The sequence below is a fragment of the Rhinolophus sinicus genome, chromosome 9, assembly GCF_057876585.1.
Source record: "Rhinolophus sinicus isolate RSI-liver-muscle chromosome 9, RSI-T2T, whole genome shotgun sequence".
In the NCBI taxonomy this organism is placed as follows: Eukaryota; Metazoa; Chordata; class Mammalia; order Chiroptera; family Rhinolophidae; genus Rhinolophus; species Rhinolophus sinicus.
Genome location: NC_142509.1, coordinates 26,041,428 through 26,061,872, shown reverse-complemented (window position 1 = coordinate 26,061,872; position 20,445 = coordinate 26,041,428). Strand labels below are relative to the sequence as shown.

At 49.2% G+C, this 20,445-nt stretch overlaps 1 protein-coding gene across 6 annotated transcripts in view; it reads right to left on the bottom strand.

Moving 5' to 3' along the window:
• Positions 1-20,445, bottom strand: part of WSCD2 (WSC domain sialate O sulfotransferase 2) — a 102,430-nt gene that overhangs the window by 41,509 nt on the left and 40,476 nt on the right. For all 6 annotated transcript variants that reach the window (XM_074321636.2, XM_019757473.3, XM_074321634.2 and 3 more), the window contains one exon: positions 4,961-5,888. In XM_074321636.2, the coding sequence (XP_074177737.2) occupies positions 4,961-5,342 (382 nt within the window). In that variant the 5' untranslated portion in view covers positions 5,343-5,888. The remainder of the gene's footprint in view (positions 1-4,960; positions 5,889-20,445) is intronic.

The following is a 20,445-nucleotide window of genomic DNA, read 5'->3' as shown; positions in this document are numbered from 1 at the left end:
AGATTTTATATAATCAAATTAACAGGAGTGAGAGTATATGTCCCAGGCTTGTCCATGGTGGAGGGAAGGCGTGGACCGTAATGTACTGTGTGTGCTTTCAATGCACTCTTCCTCCTATTTTTCTGTTAACAGACCTTACCTGCCCTGACGATGGGGAGACACTGACACTGGCAGGGCCGATCATTATTGTCCCTCCCACCCGCCAGAAATTGATTGCTCTTGGGAAGGGGCATAAGACCCACTCTTTGGATTTGTATAGATTAAAGATGCGGGGACGAAATCTGTTTCTCTTGGCTTATGACACTGGCATTCTGTAAGCCCAGAGATACCAACCAACAGCCACAATCCCTGGCACCAAAATTAAAAAGTGCTATGATGGGGGAAAGCTGGATACAATGCTCCATATATAAAATATATGCTTCGGAAATAAACACATAAAGGGAAAAGGCTGGAAACTAATACACCAATGGTGTTGATGGTGGCTGTTGTTGGGTGGTGGGGCTCTGCATCATTTTTATTTTCATCTCTCTCTTTTCCTATGTATTATAATTTTTCTACAATGAGCCTGTATGATTTGATAATCAGGGAAAAGTTATTTTTTGAAAAAAAAATTTATCTTTTTACTTGCCTGTCTTCCTCCAGGGGGCTATGAATATTCCTCAGAGAGCAACGCTATTTGAATCATTTCTCTGTTTCCACCTCCCAGCACAGGGTGGGGTACATAGTAGGTGTGCAGTAAATATGGAATGAAAGAATGAATGAATGAATGAATGATGGGAGTTGGTGATTGTATAGCTCAGTGGTTAAAAATAAGGGCTTTGGATTCAGACAGAATTGGGTTGGAGTATGCTCTGCCTCTTAGCAGCTGTGTGACATCGGGCAAGTTACTTAACCTCTCTGAGCCTCTGTTTCTTCATCTCTGAAAGGAGCTCAAATTCCTACCTGATATAAGGCTTGAAAGAAGAGTACGGATGCACAGTCCCCAACACAGACCAGACCCTCAGTAACCTGCAGAGATTACATCTTCAGTTGGAGGAGATGGGGAGTGGGTACCCTGCGGTCCCTTCCAAAAATGCGGCCTAATCTCCCCATGTCTTCCTTCATGCCCAGCCCATGCCTCTCTGTAATTTGGGGGGAAATGGAAACAGCCCAGGCTTTGAAAAATCAAACTGGATTTAGCTTCTGTCTCTGCTCCCAACTAACTGCGTCACCTTCGGCAAGTCACATCACCTCTATGTGCCTCTGTATTCTCCTGCAGAATTTCAATATTAATAATAATAGCTGGCACATATTAAGTGCTTATGTCATGCTGGACTCTGCATTGAGCACTTTCCACGCACTGAGAAGTGAGGTGATGCAGTCGTTAAGGGTCAGGTGTAAGACTCAAACCACCTGGGTTCAAATACTGGTTTATTCCCTCCTCCAGCTTGATAACCTTGGGTAAGTTACTTAACCTCTCTGCCTCAATTTCCTTCCTGTAAGATGGAGATACTAGGTTGCTATGAAGATTCTGTGATACAATAGATGCAAAGTGCTTAGAGCAGTGCCTGGTACTCAGAGAGCACGCCATCGATTTATCTCATATAATCATCACGACAGCCATCTGATATTACGTACTTTTTCCCCCCAAGGGGAAACTGAGGCTCAGAGAGGTGAAGTGATCTGCCCAAGGCTGCACAGCCAGCAAGTTGCAGAGCTGCAAGCTGAACCCTGATTTGGCTGCTCAGAGCATAGGCACTGGAAAGGATGGAGGAGGTAAGGGACCGAGCAAGGTGACTGACACATGGCAGGTGCCAGTTGGACTTCCTGTCCAGCGCCAGCAGCTCTGCCCTCCCCTTCCTGCCCCGCGATGGGCTCTGAATCCCTTACAGCTTAAATCCCGCACCAGCATTAACTGCATCAAGCAGAGAGCCCTCGCCAGCTTCAGAGGAAAACCAAATGTGTTTTAGCATCAAGTCGGAGAAGCGTCTCGTTTTTATTAGCCTTAATCTAATATGTTGCCTTTCTCACTGAACTCTGAATAAGTTAATCAAGGACAGGCTGGATTTGGTTTTCTTAATAATGCTTCCTGATTCCAAAGGCTGCCTGCTGAGAGCTTTGAGCTCTTGGGCTCCTTCCTTATTTTTTCATCCTTGTTACATTGTATAAAATACGGAAGATTTCCAGGGACAGGAGGGTTAGCACGGTATACAAGACCACAAGCCTTAGAATTCAATGGGCCTTGTTTCCAACCTCAGTTCCTCCACTCACTACCTGTATAACTTAGGGAAATTGACTTCTCTCCGAGTTTTAATTATTCCCATCTGTGAAAGAGGGTAACAATCATCTCTAACTTTTTGGGTTGTGACCATCATAAGAGGCAATGAAACACTTAGGACAGAGTCTAGCCCATAATGATCATTCAGGAGATATTAGCTGTTATTACTACTCCTGATAGTAACAGCAACTAATAAGTGACCTATTATTCGGAGGCAGGAGATGTGATAAGCATATCGCTGCATGCAAATCATATATGAAAAGCAAATAGGACAGTGGCTGGTGTGAAGTAAGTGCTCAAGAAATGGTAATTACCACGAGTGGCGGCAGTGGTCTTTCATTCTCCTAACAAATGGGGTGTTGTTGTTCTTGTTGTCGTATGTATCCATTGTGCCAGAAGGAATTTGCATTCTATCAGCGGACCTGGACAAGCCCAGGCAAGTACCACTCAGAGAAAGGCCATGACAGAGGAGGAGCATTTGATCATGCCTGGAGGGGGATTGGGGACAATTTCCTGCAGGTGAGCTAAGCTGAGGCCTGGAGGAAGACCCCCTTGGAGGCTGTCCATCCAGAGGGCTGGTCATTCATTCAATTGTCCATTCATTCATTCAACAAGTAGGTATTGAGCACCACCTTTGTGCCAGGTGCTGTCCCAGGTTCTGACAGACCAGGACAGGCAACCTCCCTGCCTTCATGGACCTGACGGTCTAGTAGGGGAGGCAGATTATAAACAAGGAAGCAAACACATAAACAGGATGCTTTCAGATTGGGAGAAGTGTTGTGACAAAAATAAAATGGGGAATGTGGTTGTGACCAGGAATGAAGTCACGCTACTTTAGTTAGGGCAGACCAGGAAGGCCTGTATGGGGAGGCAAGGTTGGATCGGGGACGTGAAGGAAGGGAGGAAGGGAACCATGCAAAGATCTAGGGGATGTGAACCCCAGCTGAAAGGGACTGCCTATGCAAAGATCCTGAGGTCGAAAGGGGCTTGGTGTGTTCAATGAACGGCAAGATCCAGGAGAGTGGGGCGGTGTGTGGTGAGTATTACAAGACAAGGTTAGAGAGATGGGCCATGATAGAAACTCTGGAATTTATCCTAAGCATAATGGGAGCATATCCTAAGGTTCAAGCTTGTGACAAACTTTGGGGCTTGCAAAGTACCAGATGGAGTTTGGAGTGCTGGGTGGAGATGGAGCTTGGTGAGTGGAGAAGAGGGAGACAGAAGCCACGTCACGATTTCTCCATCAATGTAGCCTACAAGATGAGGTCCCTCGCCAGGGTAGACCCATGAGAATTTCCTGATCACCTCTAAGAAACTCCTATATGCTGACATTGTGCTAGGTGTTTTCGTAGCTGTTGTCCTATTGAACTCTCAGAGAAGCCTTGGAAAGGTGGAGTCATTATTCCTATTGTACAGATGATGAAACTGAGACATGATGAGGTGAAGCCACTTGCCTGGGCCACAAGTCCCCTAATTGGTTCTGCCACTTCTCACCTCTCTATCCTGTGAATACTGGGTTCTTAACGACACAGATTTCTAGGAAATGCCTGAAGGTGGGAAGGTAAGGTCTTTTGGATGGCTCCTGAGCCAGGTGCAGAATGGACTGAAGCAGGGGAACGGGCTGTCCAGGATGAGTCCCCTGCATTAATCCTGCTTCCCTCCACGCTGGGAGAAGGGGTGTTCCACGACTTGAATCAGCGGAAGTGTGACATGTGGCAGGGAACACCAACGCTCGGGAAGTTTTCCTTCTGTCCTGATTGGTGATGGATCCTCCCAAACCATCTGATCCAGATTCTCCAAACGTCCATTCGTCTTAATCTCATGGATGGCAGGGGTTGGGGGGTCTTTCCCAGCAAGCTGGTCAGATGGGCAGAGATGCCAGCAGACTCTGGGAGGCAGTCCTAGAGTCAAGCATTCAGACCAGAGGATCTGATTTGAATTCCAGCGCTGCCACTTACCAGCTGTGTGGCCTTGGGCAAGTGTCTTCACTTCTTCAAGCCTGTTTCCACCTCTGTTAACGGCCTAGGATCACACTCCTTGCTCAAATCCATGAAGTGCAATGGAAATCAAGTAAGGTAATGCACTCACAAAGAAAAGCCCTTTTTGACTGTGAAAGGCTAAGAAAATGCAACAAAACATGCCCAGGGCAATGATGTCCCCCAAGTGCCATCACCAAGGGAACCAGCAAGGTAGACCACGAAGCAATGTGGTGGAGCAGCTCTGTCACTCTCTAGCTATCTAACCTTGGGCTCTTGGTGCCTCAGCTTCCTCTTCTTTAAAATGGGAATAATAGCACCTTCCACAGAGAGTTGTGGTAATAATTCAATACATGGAAAGTGTTTGGAACAATACCTGGCCTATAGTAAGTGCTTAGTAGATGCTAGCTGTTTTAATTGTCATGTGTATTTAATAAGGACTGGAAAAGGCTGCAGGGGAGGGCCAGACTTTGAACTCTGACAGATGTAGGGTTCAAATTCATGCTTGGCTAGTTACAAGCTGTGTGACTCTGGGCAAGCTACTTAATTTCTCTGAGCTTCAATGTTCTCCTCTGTGAAATGGGGGTGATCATGAATAATTACAGCGAATGAATATTTATAGCTGTAATTATTTGACGGCTGAGTCACCTTAAACACTGAAAACTGACATTGTCATCTCCCCTCCCTTCTTCTCACCGTCCCGGCCCAAATGCGCGCCCCCTCTTACCTCGCTCCTCCTCCTTCTCCCGGACGACCCTCCCCTTGAGGGCTCGGCTCCAGGCTCCTCCTCCGTAGTCGCCCAGCTTGGCTCTCTCGTTCCCATCCTTGCCCTTGAACCAGGGTCCGTACCTGCGGGCAATGCTCGCGACTTCGCCCGTGTCCCGGAAGCCTCTACCCAGATGCAAGTCGCCCAGGAAGGGCAGCTCGGCGCCCTCGGCCGGGGCCCCCGCCGCGGGGTTGGCCTGGTTCTGGGAGATGGCGGGTTGGCCCACAAAGCCGGAGTGAAGGAAGACGAGGCTCCCGGCTGTCAGGTAGAGCACCAGGAAGGTAAAGAAACGCACAGGTTTCCGGCGGAAGTACCGCTGGAATTTGAACCAGAGCTTGGCCATAGTGGGATCATTCCGGCCTGGCTGGGGGTGGGGGTGGGGCTCCAGGAAGGGAGGGCGAGGGCGGCCTTTCCCGAGGTCCGCTTAGGGATGGCACCCCTGGGGGTTTTCGGTCTTATTCCCTCTGCGCAGGCGACTGCCAAGACCAGAGCAGGAGGGCAAGTCCAGCACTTGGCTCTGGCCGAGAGAAGGGAGGACAGAGTTCACCGGCCCTCCCGAGATCAAGGTGAGCTTCTTTGGGCCACGAAAGGGGTTTGGAGGCTCAGGACATCCGGGAGTGGGTCCCATTTTCCTACATTGTTCTTCACCTCAGAGAGTCCCCAAAGAACTTTGAAAACAGCGACCGCAGGACGATTCTGCGAGTCACCAGCAGCCGCAGTGCACTTCTCGCCCTTTCTCGCCTCCTGATGCCTGTTGGGGCCGGACTATTTCACGGAGGCCATTTCTGGCCTCTTCCCCAGCTGGGGACCAAGCTCGGAGCGTCCACCTCGTGGAAGCAGAAGCTGGCGGGTTTCCATCTGGTCAAGCATTAGGGCTCAGGGCTGCCACCTGCAAAACAGCACAGACACAGCATAAGAGGCCTCCTCCCAGAGGCCACAGCTCCAGGGGTTTTTGAACATTCTCAAGGGGCATTGCAGAGTCCAGAGAGGGGAGGAAACCAATGGCCGGAAACACCAGCAAGGCTGGACAGAAGGCCAGTCCCGAGTCTACCAGAACACCCGCCTTTCCTTTAAACCACACTGGGAATTTGGGGGCTTGCATTCTACTGGGTCCTGGTTTGGGGACAAGCTTTATCGTGGACAAGCACAGCTTCTTATGCCCACTTCCTACATATGTGTCAAATACACATTGATTTGTGGGTTACTTGAAGTTCCAAAAGTACTTCTCGGTTCTTGCTGAACTGTCTGCTGGACCTGGCTGGTAATGGGGCCAGATCAAATTATTTTTTTTTTTAACAAACATTTAGTGAGCACCTACTATGTAGCAGGCACTGTCCTAGGTGCTGGAGATAAAGTTGTGAACAAGAGAGACAAAGTCTCTTCCCTCATAGGGCTCACATTCTAGTGGGAGAGTTCAAATCCATAGCCTCTCCCCTCTATCCAAGGGGAAAAACAGGAAAAGGAAGGAAAACAGGATTATTTAGCAACATATTCATTCAATCAGTATTTATGGAGTGTCTACAGTATGCCCTGCTTTGTGCCAAGCCCTCTGCATATATCTCATTTATTCTTCCCCCATTCTTATGGGAGGTAACTGTTTCCCCATTTTACAGATGAGGAGACTGAGGTTACACAGCTACTGAGTGATGGCATTGGGATTTGAATCCAGAATGTTCCAAACACAAAACCACAGCTCTTAACCACTGCCTTTTTGACTTTGGCCTTTCCCCACGTGGTGTGCACATCACTTGGGCATTCAGAGATGGCCCCTGAAGCAGCAGCCCATTTCCACTGCCTCCCAGTGACCAGCAGTGGCTCACCCTTTGACAGGTGTGGTCTGTGGAGCATCTGATTCAGAATCACCTGGAAGCCGGGTTCAAGATTCCTGACCTCTCCAACTAGAATCTCTCATTGAGGGGGATACCTACAGGTGGAATAAAGTGCCCTGCGGTGATGGCAATGAGCACAAAGATTTGAGAACCACTGCTTTATGAGTGAACGTTGAGGATCATCAGCCAGGAAGAAAATGGAATGTAAATTAGAAAACAGAAAATTCCATTTGGCTGATGCTGTTTCACATTACCACCAGCAGGGGGCCTCATGACAATCTTGGTCAATGCATAGGATTCAACTGTCAGCCAATGGTAACAGCCCCTCCTAATCCAGACAGCAGCATGGGCATTTAACTGTGGTTCAAGGTAGAGTCCTCCATATGCCTTCCCATTCATGCAAGAACTAAGTAGTGAGCACCTACTATGCACCAGTTATTGTTCTAGGCACTTAGAATAAATCAGTGAACAAAACAGCCAAATATCCATGCTTCTGTGGGGTCAAGCTGTCCATTCATCCATCGATCCATCCATCTACCCATCATCCTTTAATCCATCCATCAGACCACCTACCCATCCATACATTAAGTCACAATCTATCCACCCATCCATCATCCATTCCTTCATCCATCCATCAGTGTACCTATGCCTCCATCCATCCATCTTTAATCCATCCATCCATCCATCAATTCATCTGAACTGTAGCAGCCCATTCATCCATCTGACTCTCCACCTATCCATTCATCTATCCATTCTTCCATTCATTTAAAACCATGGTGTTTCTTGCCTACTGTGTGTGTGCTTGGGGTGCAGAAATAAATAATACAGAGTCCCTGCTTTCAGAGAATTCAGGGAGACAATGACGTAAGCAAGTACTATACCAAATCACTATACTAGACAGACAGCGATAAATCCTGTAGTAAACGTTATGTGTAAGATATAGAACAGCAACTCATATTAAAAACTCATGTTTGTTGAGCACTTACTATGTGCCAGACACTGCTCTAAATACATATTGACTTAATCCTCATAATGATTTGGTGAGGGAGATCTGTATTTTACAGAAGAGCGGAATGAGGCTCAGAGAGGTTAAGTAACTTGTCCAGAGCCACACAGCTAGTAAGCCACAGCTGAGTTGTTAACCCAGGACCACTGGACTTCACAGATTGTATTCCTAACCATGGGTCTAGTCTGGTCTTGTATCCCTTTGAGAATCTGATGAAAACTACAGATGTATACCCAGAAAAGAGCTCTGGTACCTAAGCTTCCAGATTTGGACTTATCATGTCAGGGAGTTTGTGGACCCTGGGGTGAGAAGTCCTAGAATATGGGATTCCAGAGAAGTGAGGGTCTGAAACTGCCTGGGGGGATCAGAAATGGCTTCCCCAGGGAGGGTTCTTTGAGCTGGCAGGTGTCACAAGAGGAGTCAAAGTTTTTGGGTGAAGACACCCCAGGGAGGAGGGACAGTACACACAAAGGGAAGGTCACTGGGATGGAGGGAGCAAAGGAGCTTAGGGCACGGTAGGAATGCAGTTACGTAGTGGGAAGCGGCCAGACCTTGGGGAGCCTTGAACGCCAAGCTCAGGAATCCGGACTGTGCTCTAACAGTGTGTGTGGGGATCCACGGAAGTTTCATGATCACACCGACACTTTAGAAAGACTAGTCTCTAATCAGCTTGAAAACCTCTGGGCAGTGGGTGGTGCCCCGTGTTATGCCATATAGATTACACACGTGCCAGATGTTTTTGCAGTGGGGCCAGGATGAGAAAAGGCTAGCAGCCCTCATGGGGATGGGCAGGGGGACACCAGCGCTTCCAGGCACGCAGGCAAAAGCATGGACTCTGGAGGCAGGCTGACCTGGGTTCAAATCCTGCCTCTTCCACCCACCACCTGTGTGACTGGGGCAAGACACCTCTTCCCACCGACTGAGGTTCCTCACTTGTAAAGTGGACCGAAGAATCTTGACACTCCCCTAAAAAAAATATATTGCTGGGAGGACTGAATGGAAAATTGCACGAAGTGTCTGGCACATAGTAGGTGCTCAAGAAAAGCGCCTGTCCCCATCCCCGCCCCTCTCATGGGCACATGTGACAGCCTTTAAAGCCATTTGCCACAACAGCACAGTGCTGCCGTGGAGACGACAAAGATTTCAGCTGTTGTGCTCCTTGAGGCTCTTTGTCTCTCTGAGGCTATTTCTCATCCTTTTTTGTTGTTCCATTCTCATTCTTTTCTATTTCAACACATCTTTTCTCTAAGTGGGTGCCAAATGGGTTTTAAGAGGATAATGAGCTCATTAGGAGCTGGCAGGGAACAGAAAGAGACTGAGGCTTTAGTGGCATGGGGAGTGAAGGGGGCCCTCCCAGGAAGGGACTGTGCCCTGGCTCCCCCAGGGCAATGGGTGCCGACTTGGGCCCCCCACACCATCCTGCCACTGCTGGGAGGTGGGGAGCTCATCGAGAGGCAGAGCACCCAGAACCATGGGGGTGGGACCGTGTCTGCTCTCACCGCCTTAGCCCCAGCATGTGGCACGTAGTAGGTCCCCAAGAAACACTGGGGGAGATGAGTGAAAATCAGGGGACTGGCCTCCCCACTGAGGTTTAAACAACCATGGCTCCATGCCATGTGCTGGAACACCCTGTGACAGCCTCGGCGAACTGGACATTCAGACGCCGTGGAGGCAGCATCTGGTAGGACTCAGTCTGGTCCTGGAGCTCCGGGCCCCTGCTGGTTCCCCAAGGGAACCCCAAAGACTTCTCTGCCTCTCATGCCATCCATCATTCATTCTCTCCCCACCCAAGTCTCTCTCCCCCTCTCCCCCTCCCTCTCCCCCTCCCTCTTCCTCTCTCTCTCCCTCTCCTTCACCTTTTCCCTCCAGACAGAAATTCTATCAGAAATTCTAACGGGGAAATGAAGCTAACTGTCATTCGACGGCACCTATTTTATGTTGGACACTGTGTATAAAGGTTTTACAAACATCCTCACAAACTCCTCCTTGCCGGCAACCTGCCAGGTGGGTGTGATGGTTCTCCCCACTCCACGGGTTGTGTATCTACAACCCCGGGCGGGGGCTCGGGTTGGCCTTAGCTACAACCCCGGGCGGGGGCTCGGTTTGGCCTTAGCAATCCCCTTCGCCTCTCCGTCTCCATTTGTTCCTGACATGTGGGAAACCATAATCTCATTACCATCCTGTCCTGTCCCTCGCAGCTATGAGACCCTGGCAGCTGCCATCACCTCTCTGAGCTGCGGTTTTCTCTCCAGAAAGTGAGTCGACCATAGACTCTCCCTCCTGGCGTCTTAGGTGGATTCAGTGAGATGATCCATAAGGCGGGAGTTGGGGTTCGCTAAGAGCTGGTGGGCATCGCTGCGTCCCTTTTCATTTTACATGAGACCCTTCTGAGCCTCAGTTTCCCCCCCACCTGTTGAACGCAGCAAATGACGCCTAGCCTGCCTCCATCCCAGGCCTAGCATGACTTTCCACAAGGATGAGGCCCAGGGGCTCCCTTTGCGGGAAGGGCAGCGTTTGGTTTATTGCCTTTCGTGTTTCCAGGCGGAGCTTCAGAGTGTCTAAACACAGCCTATTTTTAGCACCACAATGAACCACTGGTGTGGAGCTGCCAAGAAAATGACTGGCGGACAGAGCTGCCCTGCGGAGAGGGAAAACAGAAGGTGCAGCCTGCCCTGAGGCTCCCTCCCCTGGGAGGGGCCACAGGGCTTCTCCTTGGAGATTCTGGGCCAGGCAGGTCTGGCTGCAAGCCCATGAGGCTGGGCAGAGGGCTGGCCCACCCTCCATAGCCCCCTGAACTTGACTTGAGGGCAGAATCCCTGGGACCAGCTGACCCTCTGACCATCCAAGCTTGGCTAAGAAATAGCTGCTGAGAAAGCGGGTTTGTGAAGTTTTCATATCTTCACAGTTCTAGGTAGGAGACCCAGCTGGGGGTCTCCAAGACACTGAGAGCCCAGGCCAGAGGTGAAATTTCAGCCTTGGTCTAAGGATAAAAATATCGGAGGTCACTGGTATGTGCTGAGAATTTACTGTACGCCAGGCACTATACTGGGCATCTTATTTCCATTGTGCCATTTAATCGTCACTAGAACCCTCTGAGGTGGTTATTAACCTCTCTATGCCTCAGTTTCCCCATCACGGAATGGGGACATTATAGTATTTATCTAATAGGGTTGGTGTGAGGACCAAATGAGTTAATATATGCAAGTGTTACTTCTTACTATAATAACTTCTAGAGACTATGTGGTTTTGCCTGCTCAGCGCCCCTTTTTTCCTGGTAGAAGGACCCCATTTTTCCTTCACAGAGCTGCTTCGTCATCAATGCTCAGCTCATGTAACTTGGGCAAAACGGAATGTCCTCATTAGTGGCTGCAAACACACGCCTGACTCCTGATGCTTGTGCGTAAGAATTACTGAAGGGGTGAAATTGCTTGGTCCTACTGTGTGAGCATCTTACGGCTATCCCAGGAAATGCTGACTTATCACCCGAAGTGGCTGTAACTCCCTTCAGTAGCATACGAGCATTCCTGTTGCTCCAAATTCACATCAGCATTTAATGTCGTCTGTCTTTTTCACGGTTGCCAGCCTGGGAAATCTGTTACAGATGCTGCATGGGCCCCACCCATAGAGTTAACTTCCAAGTGCCAAGTGCAGGCAGCCTCAGTGAGTGACTGATGGGAGGTGGTGTATAGATGCCCCAGCTCCCTCACCTCCTCATAGACTGAGGCTGTGTTCACACAGGCTCCCTGAGTTTCCCCAGAGGGGTTAAGTGTCAGTCACTGTCACGGGGGTGCTGCCTGGACAGCACCCCGTGTGTTGGTTTCTTCTCTTTCCTGTCTCCCTTCCCCGCTCAGAATGAAAGGAGTCAGGGTGCCTTCGCCTCCTAAATAAAACCACTTACCGATGATATCGATTACCTGGGCTATGCCGGGATGTGTTTCACCTCGTCCTTATCATTGGACGTGTAAAATATTTCCGGTTTTCCTCCCTCATAAACAAGTCATGTAATGATTAACCTCCTGCATGTACCGTGTTTCCCCGAAAATAAGACCAAGCCGGACAATCAGCTCTAGTACGTCTTTTGGAGCAAAAATTAATATAAGACCTGGTATTATATTATATTATATTATATTATATTATATTATATTATATTATATTATATTATAAGACCTGGTCTTATATTATAGTAAAATAAGACCCAGTCTTATACTATATTATATATGACCTGGTATTATATTACATTACATTACGTTATAATTATATTATATAAGACCCAGTCTTATATTACAGTAAAATAAGAATGGGTCTTATGTTAATTTTTGCTCCAAAAGATGCATTAGAGCTGATGGTCCAGCTAGGTCTTATTTTCGGGGAAACAGGGTAGCTCTTTGTCCAGATTCCTGGAAAGCGATATAGGACCTCTCAACAATAAGATGTAGGTACGTTTATACCCATTTTACAGATGAGCAATGTAAGGCTCGTAGAGATTACGTACCTTGCTCAAGGCACAGCTACCAAGAAGTGGAGCATGAATTCCAGTGCAGAACTGCCTAAGTCTCAATGTCATGATACAATGGCACACACCAAGGAGACCAGCAGCACAGCTAACTCCTTTCTTACCCACTACATCTCTCACTTGAATCCCAGCCTCAAGGATCCTTCCTGAGCTTGGAGACAGGGAACACCATCCCTCAGGCACTTCTTCTCCAGGGAGATGGACCTCTCAACTCCTTTAATCCAAGTCCCTTCTCACCCTTCGTGCTCTTGGAGCAACCACTTTGAAGTGAAAGAGGTAATAAAATAGTCTGAGAAATCCTATTATTAATGCCAAGCTTGCAGCGTCCACTCACAGGCTTTAGGAACCCAGAATTTTATTAACCCAGCTAACCCTGGGGGAGAATTCTGCACCTCACATGGTGTGTGGACCTTTCCACTCATGGGCGTGTCATAGTGTAATGAGCCCACTGTGCCCGCAAGGGACTTGTTGTTTTGTTTTCCCAGTTTTGGGCCACTCTGTGCAAAGCTGCAGTGGGCACTTCCGCACATACAGACTTACAAACAAGTGGGATTACTGCGTGTGCATAAGTGTGTTGCTCACAGGGGAATCCTGGCTCCAGACTCCTAATCGCAGGATGAGCTGCCTCCTGCACCCTCACACACCTCCCTGAAAGAGTCCCCAGCACCCCCATACTTCCTTCTCTCCATTCTTGGTAGGGGGCTTACCCGCCAGCACCCAGCGCTAACAGCTTGCCTTCCATATCCATTTTCAGTCATCTTTCCAAAACTCGGGAAAATAAATGAGAAGGCAAAGTGCCATTAGCTAAATGGCCTTTAACACCCAGCCATCTGCCATGATGTAATTAAATAAAAAAACCAGAGGGAGCATATGGCGCCCATTATAAATAAATATTAAAATTTTGTTTTCCTGGGTAATGACTCCAGTGCCTCTTGGTCAAATTTTATGGCCATCGTCCCTGATTTCAGGGAATCAGGCTGGGCCTCAGTGAGTGGAAATGACTGCCAGGAAGAAACAGGGGAAGGGGTCAGATTTAGTGTTAGACATTCCTAATTTGAACCTGCCTCAGCCACATGGTGGCTGTGCGATCTTCAGCAAGTGGTCTCTTTGAGACTCAGTTTCCTCACATGTAAAATAGGACCAATCCACCCTGCTTGTAGGGAAGGTATGAGGGTTAAATGAGCTAATGCATTTAAAATACATAATACCATAATAATAGCATGAGCTAGTATTTATTGAGCACCTACTATGGGCCAGGCACTGGCCTAATATTAGCTTATTTAATCCTTACAACAATCTTGTGTGAAAACTCGCATTTGTTAGTCCCATTTTACAGATAAGAAAAACTGAGGTTCAGAGAGGTTATGTCACCTGTGCGAGGTCACACAGCTAGGAATGGTAGAGCAGAGTTTGAACCTAGGTAGTCTGGCTCCAGAGGCTTCACTTTGCTAAGACTGACATAACAATTTCTCAATAGATGGTCATTCTGTGCCCCAACTTTGGTCAACTAAACAAACCATCTCTTTCCTTTTCATGACAATATCACTTGCCCAGACTTCATCTCAATAAAAGATGGAGATTTGATGAGTTGTGATGATTAGAGACCACCCAAGGTATATGGGGGGGGTCCATCTAGTGAGTGGCCCCCCCACCCCCTGCTCACAGGGATAGGTCCTAGTGGTCACGTTTTTACCACATATCCCTGCCCACTGACACTGCTGGTGGACCATAGGTGGATGCAGGTATAAAACTAGTCAACGAATTCTTGCCCTCCGGAATGTGGAATTGAGACTGGAGACATTTTGATCTCTGCTGGTTCATTTAGACTAAGGACCTGTAACCTTAGGAGCTGTTATCATGGGCCCAAAGAAAGAGCAAAAGTTAGTCTGTAAAGAGAAGACAAAGAAAGTAATAAGCAGAGGAGAGATTCCAAGACCGAGATGCCGAGAAAGCTCTGGGTTCCTGAGAGCCAAATACTGGCCTTCCAGGGTTCGGCAGCACCGAATGAGAAAACGTGGCTGCTTCTCTTACCTTGGTGCCAGGTATACAGCAGGGACTCACTAAGAGTTATCTACAGTTAGTCTTCAAAGGACAACCGTATAAAACGAAACATACTCTAACCAAACGATCCAACAATCACGCTCCTTGGTATTTACCCAAAGCAGCTGAACACTTATGTCCGCACAGAAACCTGTATGTGGATGTTTATAGCGGGTTTTTCACAATTGCCAAAACTTGGAAGCAACCAAGAGGGCCTTCACTAGGTGAGTGGGATTCACCTAATTCGACTGTGGGACAGCCAGACAATGAAATATCATCCAGCACTAAAAAGAAATGAGCTATCAAACTGTGAAAAGACATAGAGGAACCTTAAGTGCATAAATAAAAGTGAAAGAAACCCATCTGTAAAGGTTACATACGTGATTCCCAACTGTATGACATTCTGGAAAAGGCCGAACTCTGGAGACAGGAAAAATATCAGTGGTTGTCAGGGGCTGAGGGGAAGGAGGGTTGAATGGGGGGAGCACAGGGGATTTTTAAGGGAGTGAAACTTCTGCACGAAACTGACAGTGGATACGTGTCATTACCGGTGTCCAAACCCACAGCATGTATAATACCAAGAGTGAACCCTGATGGAAACTATGGACTTGGGGTGAGAATGGTGTCAGTGTGGGTTCATCTGCTGTGTCCACTGTAACAAACGGACCCACTCTGGTGGGGGTGTTGACAGCGGGGGAGGCTGTGTGTGGTGGGGGCAGGGGCTCGATGGGAAATCTCCGTACTTTCTGCTCAGTGCTGCTGTGAGCCTGAAACTTCTCTATAAAAAGTCAAGACTGTTTTAAAAACTAGAGGGGGCCAGTCATATACTTGAAAAGGCAGGAACCCCCTGGAGTAGATGTCAAGGAACCATCCGCATTCCGGGTTGGGAGGAAGGGACCGAGCTGCAGGAAGGGACAGGGGTCCTGGATGGGGGTAAAGGGGCAAAATGACAGTTTCCCTTGTCCAGTGGTTTCTGGAATGAGGCCCAAGGCGCAGGCCACCTCATCCATGGCCCTTCCCTGCTGCCGCTGGCAGCCTTTCTCTGAACCCAGATCGCTTTTCCCCTGAGAGAGACTTCTAAAGAAGGGCCCCGAATCCCTGTGACTAAGCCATCTGAAGTCCCCCGTCTCCTGCAGGAGCGGCTGGGTCGTGGCTCAGTGAGTGCACACTTGCTAATTGTCTGGGGGAGATAACGGGTGGCTCTGCTGGTTCTGGGAACAATGTTTACCCACAAGGTGGTGGCAGAGAAGGGGGGAGGGGGAAGAAGGGAAAGAAGGGGGTGTGATGGGATGGAAGGGAGGGGAATGGAACATAGTGAACTACTGCTGACTCACATGCCATAGGGAGAAGTATTATTTAGTGAACCTAAATAAATTTGCTTTAGTTGTGTGTGTGTGTGTTCTGGATGACCATGCATTGTAGGTCCATTACAATCATTTGAAAGCCCTAGTGATGGAGACAAGTAGGGGAAAACTACTTTGGGTGGGGTGGGTGCAGAAGGACCCACTGAGAAGGAGGCATTTGAGCTAAGGAGGCAGTGGGAAGATCTAGGGTGAGAATATCCTAAGCTGAGGGGACAGAATGCAAACTGGCCGGTGAGGAAGGGCCCAGCACATCCCAGGAACCAGAATGGAGGGCAGGGTCAGCGTAGTGAGAGTGGGGGCTGGGGAGTGGGGGGACCCCATTGTGCTCAGGGCTTTTCCTTCCATGTGCAATGAGCAGGTGGAGGTAGTGCCATCAGCCTGCCCTAAGGACCCTTCCTGTCCCAGGGGGCTACGGCCATGATTTGCTGGCTCTTGGAGACTGAGCTGGGGGTCAAGAAATGTTGGTTGGTTGGAGGAGCTGAGAAGAGGCTGAGGGCCGGGCCCTCCACAGGGGTCAGTGGTGGTTCTAGAATTCATTTCTGGGTGAGGCTCAGGGGAAACATCTGAGGAAGGGCAGGTACGGGGCTCAACCTGACGCTGCAAAGGATGAAAAGGACGATGAATTCTGGTGACATTCATCACTCTCAGCAGATGGCAAACTATGACGTTGGCCACATTAGCCAGCAGCCTGGTTTTGTAGTTCCCTGGAGCTAAGGGTGGCTTCTGGATTTTTAATGGGTTACGAAGAAGAACAAGGATAAAGTGTGGCAGCACAGCCTCAGCCTGCACCTGGCCCGCGAGGGCTAAAATATTTACTGTCTGGCCCTCTACAGAAAGGTTTCCCAACCTTGATCTTTATCAGCAATGGAGGCTGATGGTGAAGGTCACAGGAGAGGGGCTTAGGGCCATTGAGGAGGTGGCCCTGTCCAGCCCCAAAGACCAACGTCTGGTCTCTCAGCAACTTCCTTAGAGCAAGTGACAAAGAGCCGGAAGGAAGCCTGGAGATCCATTACCTAGTGGAAGAGCCCCTTTTACAGTAAGAAGAGCAAACTGAGACCCAGAGAAACTCAAGTGAAATCACCCCCTTCCATTTGAAATGCTTCGCAGGGAGCAGGACTCAGGTAAGCGTTCAATGAAGTTTTAGCTGTTGCTATCGTTATTATTATGAAGATGCCATAGTATCTAAGAGTTCACAGGCCCCTTAGAAACCAGCTGGTACAAGCCTGATATTTTGCCGATGAGTAACCTGAGGCTCAGGGTCACACAGCCAGACCAGGGCTGAGTGGGTTCCAGGACCAGGCCTGCTGCCCTGCAGGTTTGTCCCAGGGACACACCTCTCCTCGCCAGCCCCATCCCCCCCTGCCCCAACCACAAGTGAATTACCACAGGCTGGCTCCCTGCTGGCCATGGCAGATTAAACTCTAATTTAGGAACAGTGACAGCGCCTATGAGAAACTCTTCTCCAGAGAGGAATTTTCCACCAGGAGTTTCCCCAGCAAGAACCGTTGTCCTCACCCTCAAACCACCAAAACCCAGTCTTTCTGTCCATGCCACTGTGGGGTGTGTGTGTATGTGTGTGGCCTCTGCACAAGTCCAAGTTCTCTTCCCTCACAGAGTACCCAGTGTCCTTGGGGCGAGGGGGTGGCACAACCCCTGCAGCTGGCTCAGAGCAGGACTGAGCAGGACTAAGTAGCCCAGCATCGCTGGAGGGAGGCCCCTTCCCAATCCACAGGCCAGTTTCCTCATTGACAGATGGGGAAATTGAGGCCCAAAAGGGCAGGTGGAGAGGCTCCCCATGGTGATGCAGTGACTACTCAGACCCAGGCCTCCTGGACCCCTAGCCTTGGCACCCGCCCTGGGAAGGAAGGATCACCACTTATTGCACACCTACTATGTGCCAGGCCCTTCCGTTTACACTGTGTCCTTGACTCTCCTCAGTGGCTGGACTTGGCAGCCTGGTTTTATTCTCCCTTTGTGGATGAGGCAGTCGAGGTGGGGGAGGCCAGTCAACTTGCCGGAAGTCAGAGTCGGGGAGCGGCAGAGCAGGACTCGAACCTAGGCCTGTCCGACTCCAGAACCTTAATCATAACCTCTGTGTGACATCACCTCCTGCTGTAGCGCCATCCCCTGACCTCTGCAGGGCAAGTGGGGTGATTTGAGGCCCTCCACACCCAGGGAACCTCTCTATAGGGCATCTTCTCAGCAAGCGGGGACCCCTCTTGAGACCCCTCAGCTGGAAATGAGGGAAATGAGCCCCTTGTAGAAGGCACAGGGGGTCCTCCGCCCTCTGTGGTACCTTCACCATGTCCGTCAGTGGCCCCCAAAAGTTCTGCTAGCATCCAACAGAGGTGTCCCCTCCCAGGAGAGCAGAAACTGACCGATGCTTCGGTCCCTTGGCTTACCATCTGGACATCATTGAGAAGGTGGCATGCGATCACACGTACATATAAACATGGCAACAGAGACACACGCATGCGTGAACATGTGCATCCCCAACGCCTGCCGACCACCCCCCCCGCGGCCCGCCCAGCACATACACATATGCACCCGTCCTTATCTGTCCATCCCCACTGACAGCACGTGGCAGGAATCCTTCGACCCGCCTCACAAATGAGAAGCAGCAGGGACTCTGTCACTTGCCTAAGAAATATGTTTAGTGTTGCAGGTAAACTAGTACGGAAGCTTTTCATTATCACCAAACGTGGTGTCTTATCAACGAAAGAATAAATTGGCACATGTCTTCCAGAGTGTAGACCAGGGTTTCTCAACCTCAGCACCACTGACATTTTGAACTGGGTAATTCTTTATTGGCAAGGGGACGGGGTGGGGGCCATCCTGTGCATTGTAGGATGTTAACGCAGTATCCCCACTAGATGCCAGTATCGTCCCCCCAGTTGTGACAATGAAAACCATCTCTAGACTGTCCTAGACCTTGCCCTGGTGAATGCACGGAAGAGGAGACCAGAATACTGCTCTTGGACCCATCTGACTCCAGATTTACAACGTGTTGGTCTCTGATTCTAGAGCTCAATGCTAGATTTTATCCGAGTGCTCTACGTAAGATTTTACTATAAGGTCCCATGGTAGGCTCCCCAGCTTCTAGCACTCTATGCCAGGGTACCCGGGTCAGGTTCAATGTTGGAGAATTCTCTGATTCAGAAATTCTGTTCTAAGCTCCTAAGATGCTATCTCCTCCCGTGTCAAGGTTGAAATTCTTCCCAGGAGACAGCCACGCCTCGCTGACTTCCGGTGACCAAGGATAAAAGATGTGCCCATGAATTATGTATTTCAAGTCATCTCTAAATTGCTCAGCAATTACAGAACACCAAGGGTCAGTGGCCGGGAGCAAGAACCTCCCTTCAGCAGAGAAAAACAGTGGGGTAGAAACACACCAAGATACACACAGAGGTGTTACCTCTTGCGGGGTAGGTTGAGGAATGATTTTTTTGCTTTTTTTCATTTTGCTTATTTGTATTTTCTTTTTCTTCCATGAATGGCTGTGGTTTAAAGAGAGATGCAGAGAGCATGCATTTGGATGTCAATGAGATTGGGTTGGAATCTTGGCTTTACCACTCACTAACTCCAGGAACGGGAGGGGGCCACTTGCTCTAAGCGAATGATGGTGCCCACGGGGTGGGTTGTTGAGAGGGTTAGTGCAAGTAACACATGTAAAATGCTTAGCATGGGGCCAGGCACACCGGGCCTCAATGGTTTCTTCACGTTCGAATCAATGCAGGCCGCCATGGCCTGGCTGAAGGCATATGGGTTCTGGAATGTGTTGGAGTCGCCTGAGTCTTAGTTCAGCTCTGTCACTTTGTAACTCAAGACCTCGGGTGATGAACACACAATGGGATTTATAGATGATGTAATACAGAATTGTACACCTGAAATCTATGTAATTTTACTAACAATTGTCACCCCAATAAATTTAATAAAATTAAAAAAAAAAAAAAAAAAAGACCTCGGGAGGGCACGTCCCCTCTCTTGGACTCTATTTTCCCCACGTATAAAATGGGCACAAAGCTGTAACTTCTTAGGGTACCCCACAGGCATGTGGCATGCCTTACTATTGTTACCCCACTCCAGAGGGTTGGCGGGCACAGAGCCAGGCAGGGTGGAACCAGGCAGAAGGTGGACCTGGAGGCGGCCCCTTAGCTCTCAACTTATTTGTGATTCTTCTAAAAGAAGAGGCCTCACCAGCCCGAACATTAATAAGTCCTTGCTATCGTGTCTTTAAATTTAGATGAACACCCCACACACAAACACACGTCCACCCACGCATCTCCAGGAATAAATCTGGGAGGGGGGTGGCAGGGAAGGTCTGTCTCCTTATATAGCCCAGGAAGGAGAGGGAGCCAGGAGCTGCCTTCCTGCAGCAGTCAGGTGCCTGGGGGCAGGGGACTTCCTGTAGGTCCACATGGGACCTCGGTGGGGAGTGGGGACACTTGCTGTGGGGGGGGGTGTTCACAAGAAAGGTTAGTACAAGGAAGGGGTGGACTAGATAACCCCTAAGGTTTGTGGGTTCAAATCTGAGCGTCCAAGCGAGTGTCCTGGGTGAAATCCGTAGCCTCTGGGAGCTGGGATTTCTTCATCTGTAAATGAGGTGGTTGCGGGATCTTTTCCTGGTCACACAGGGCTCTGCACTTGATGTAATGCCCTGCTGTCACTTTCTTGAAATTCTTAATTTTTGAGCA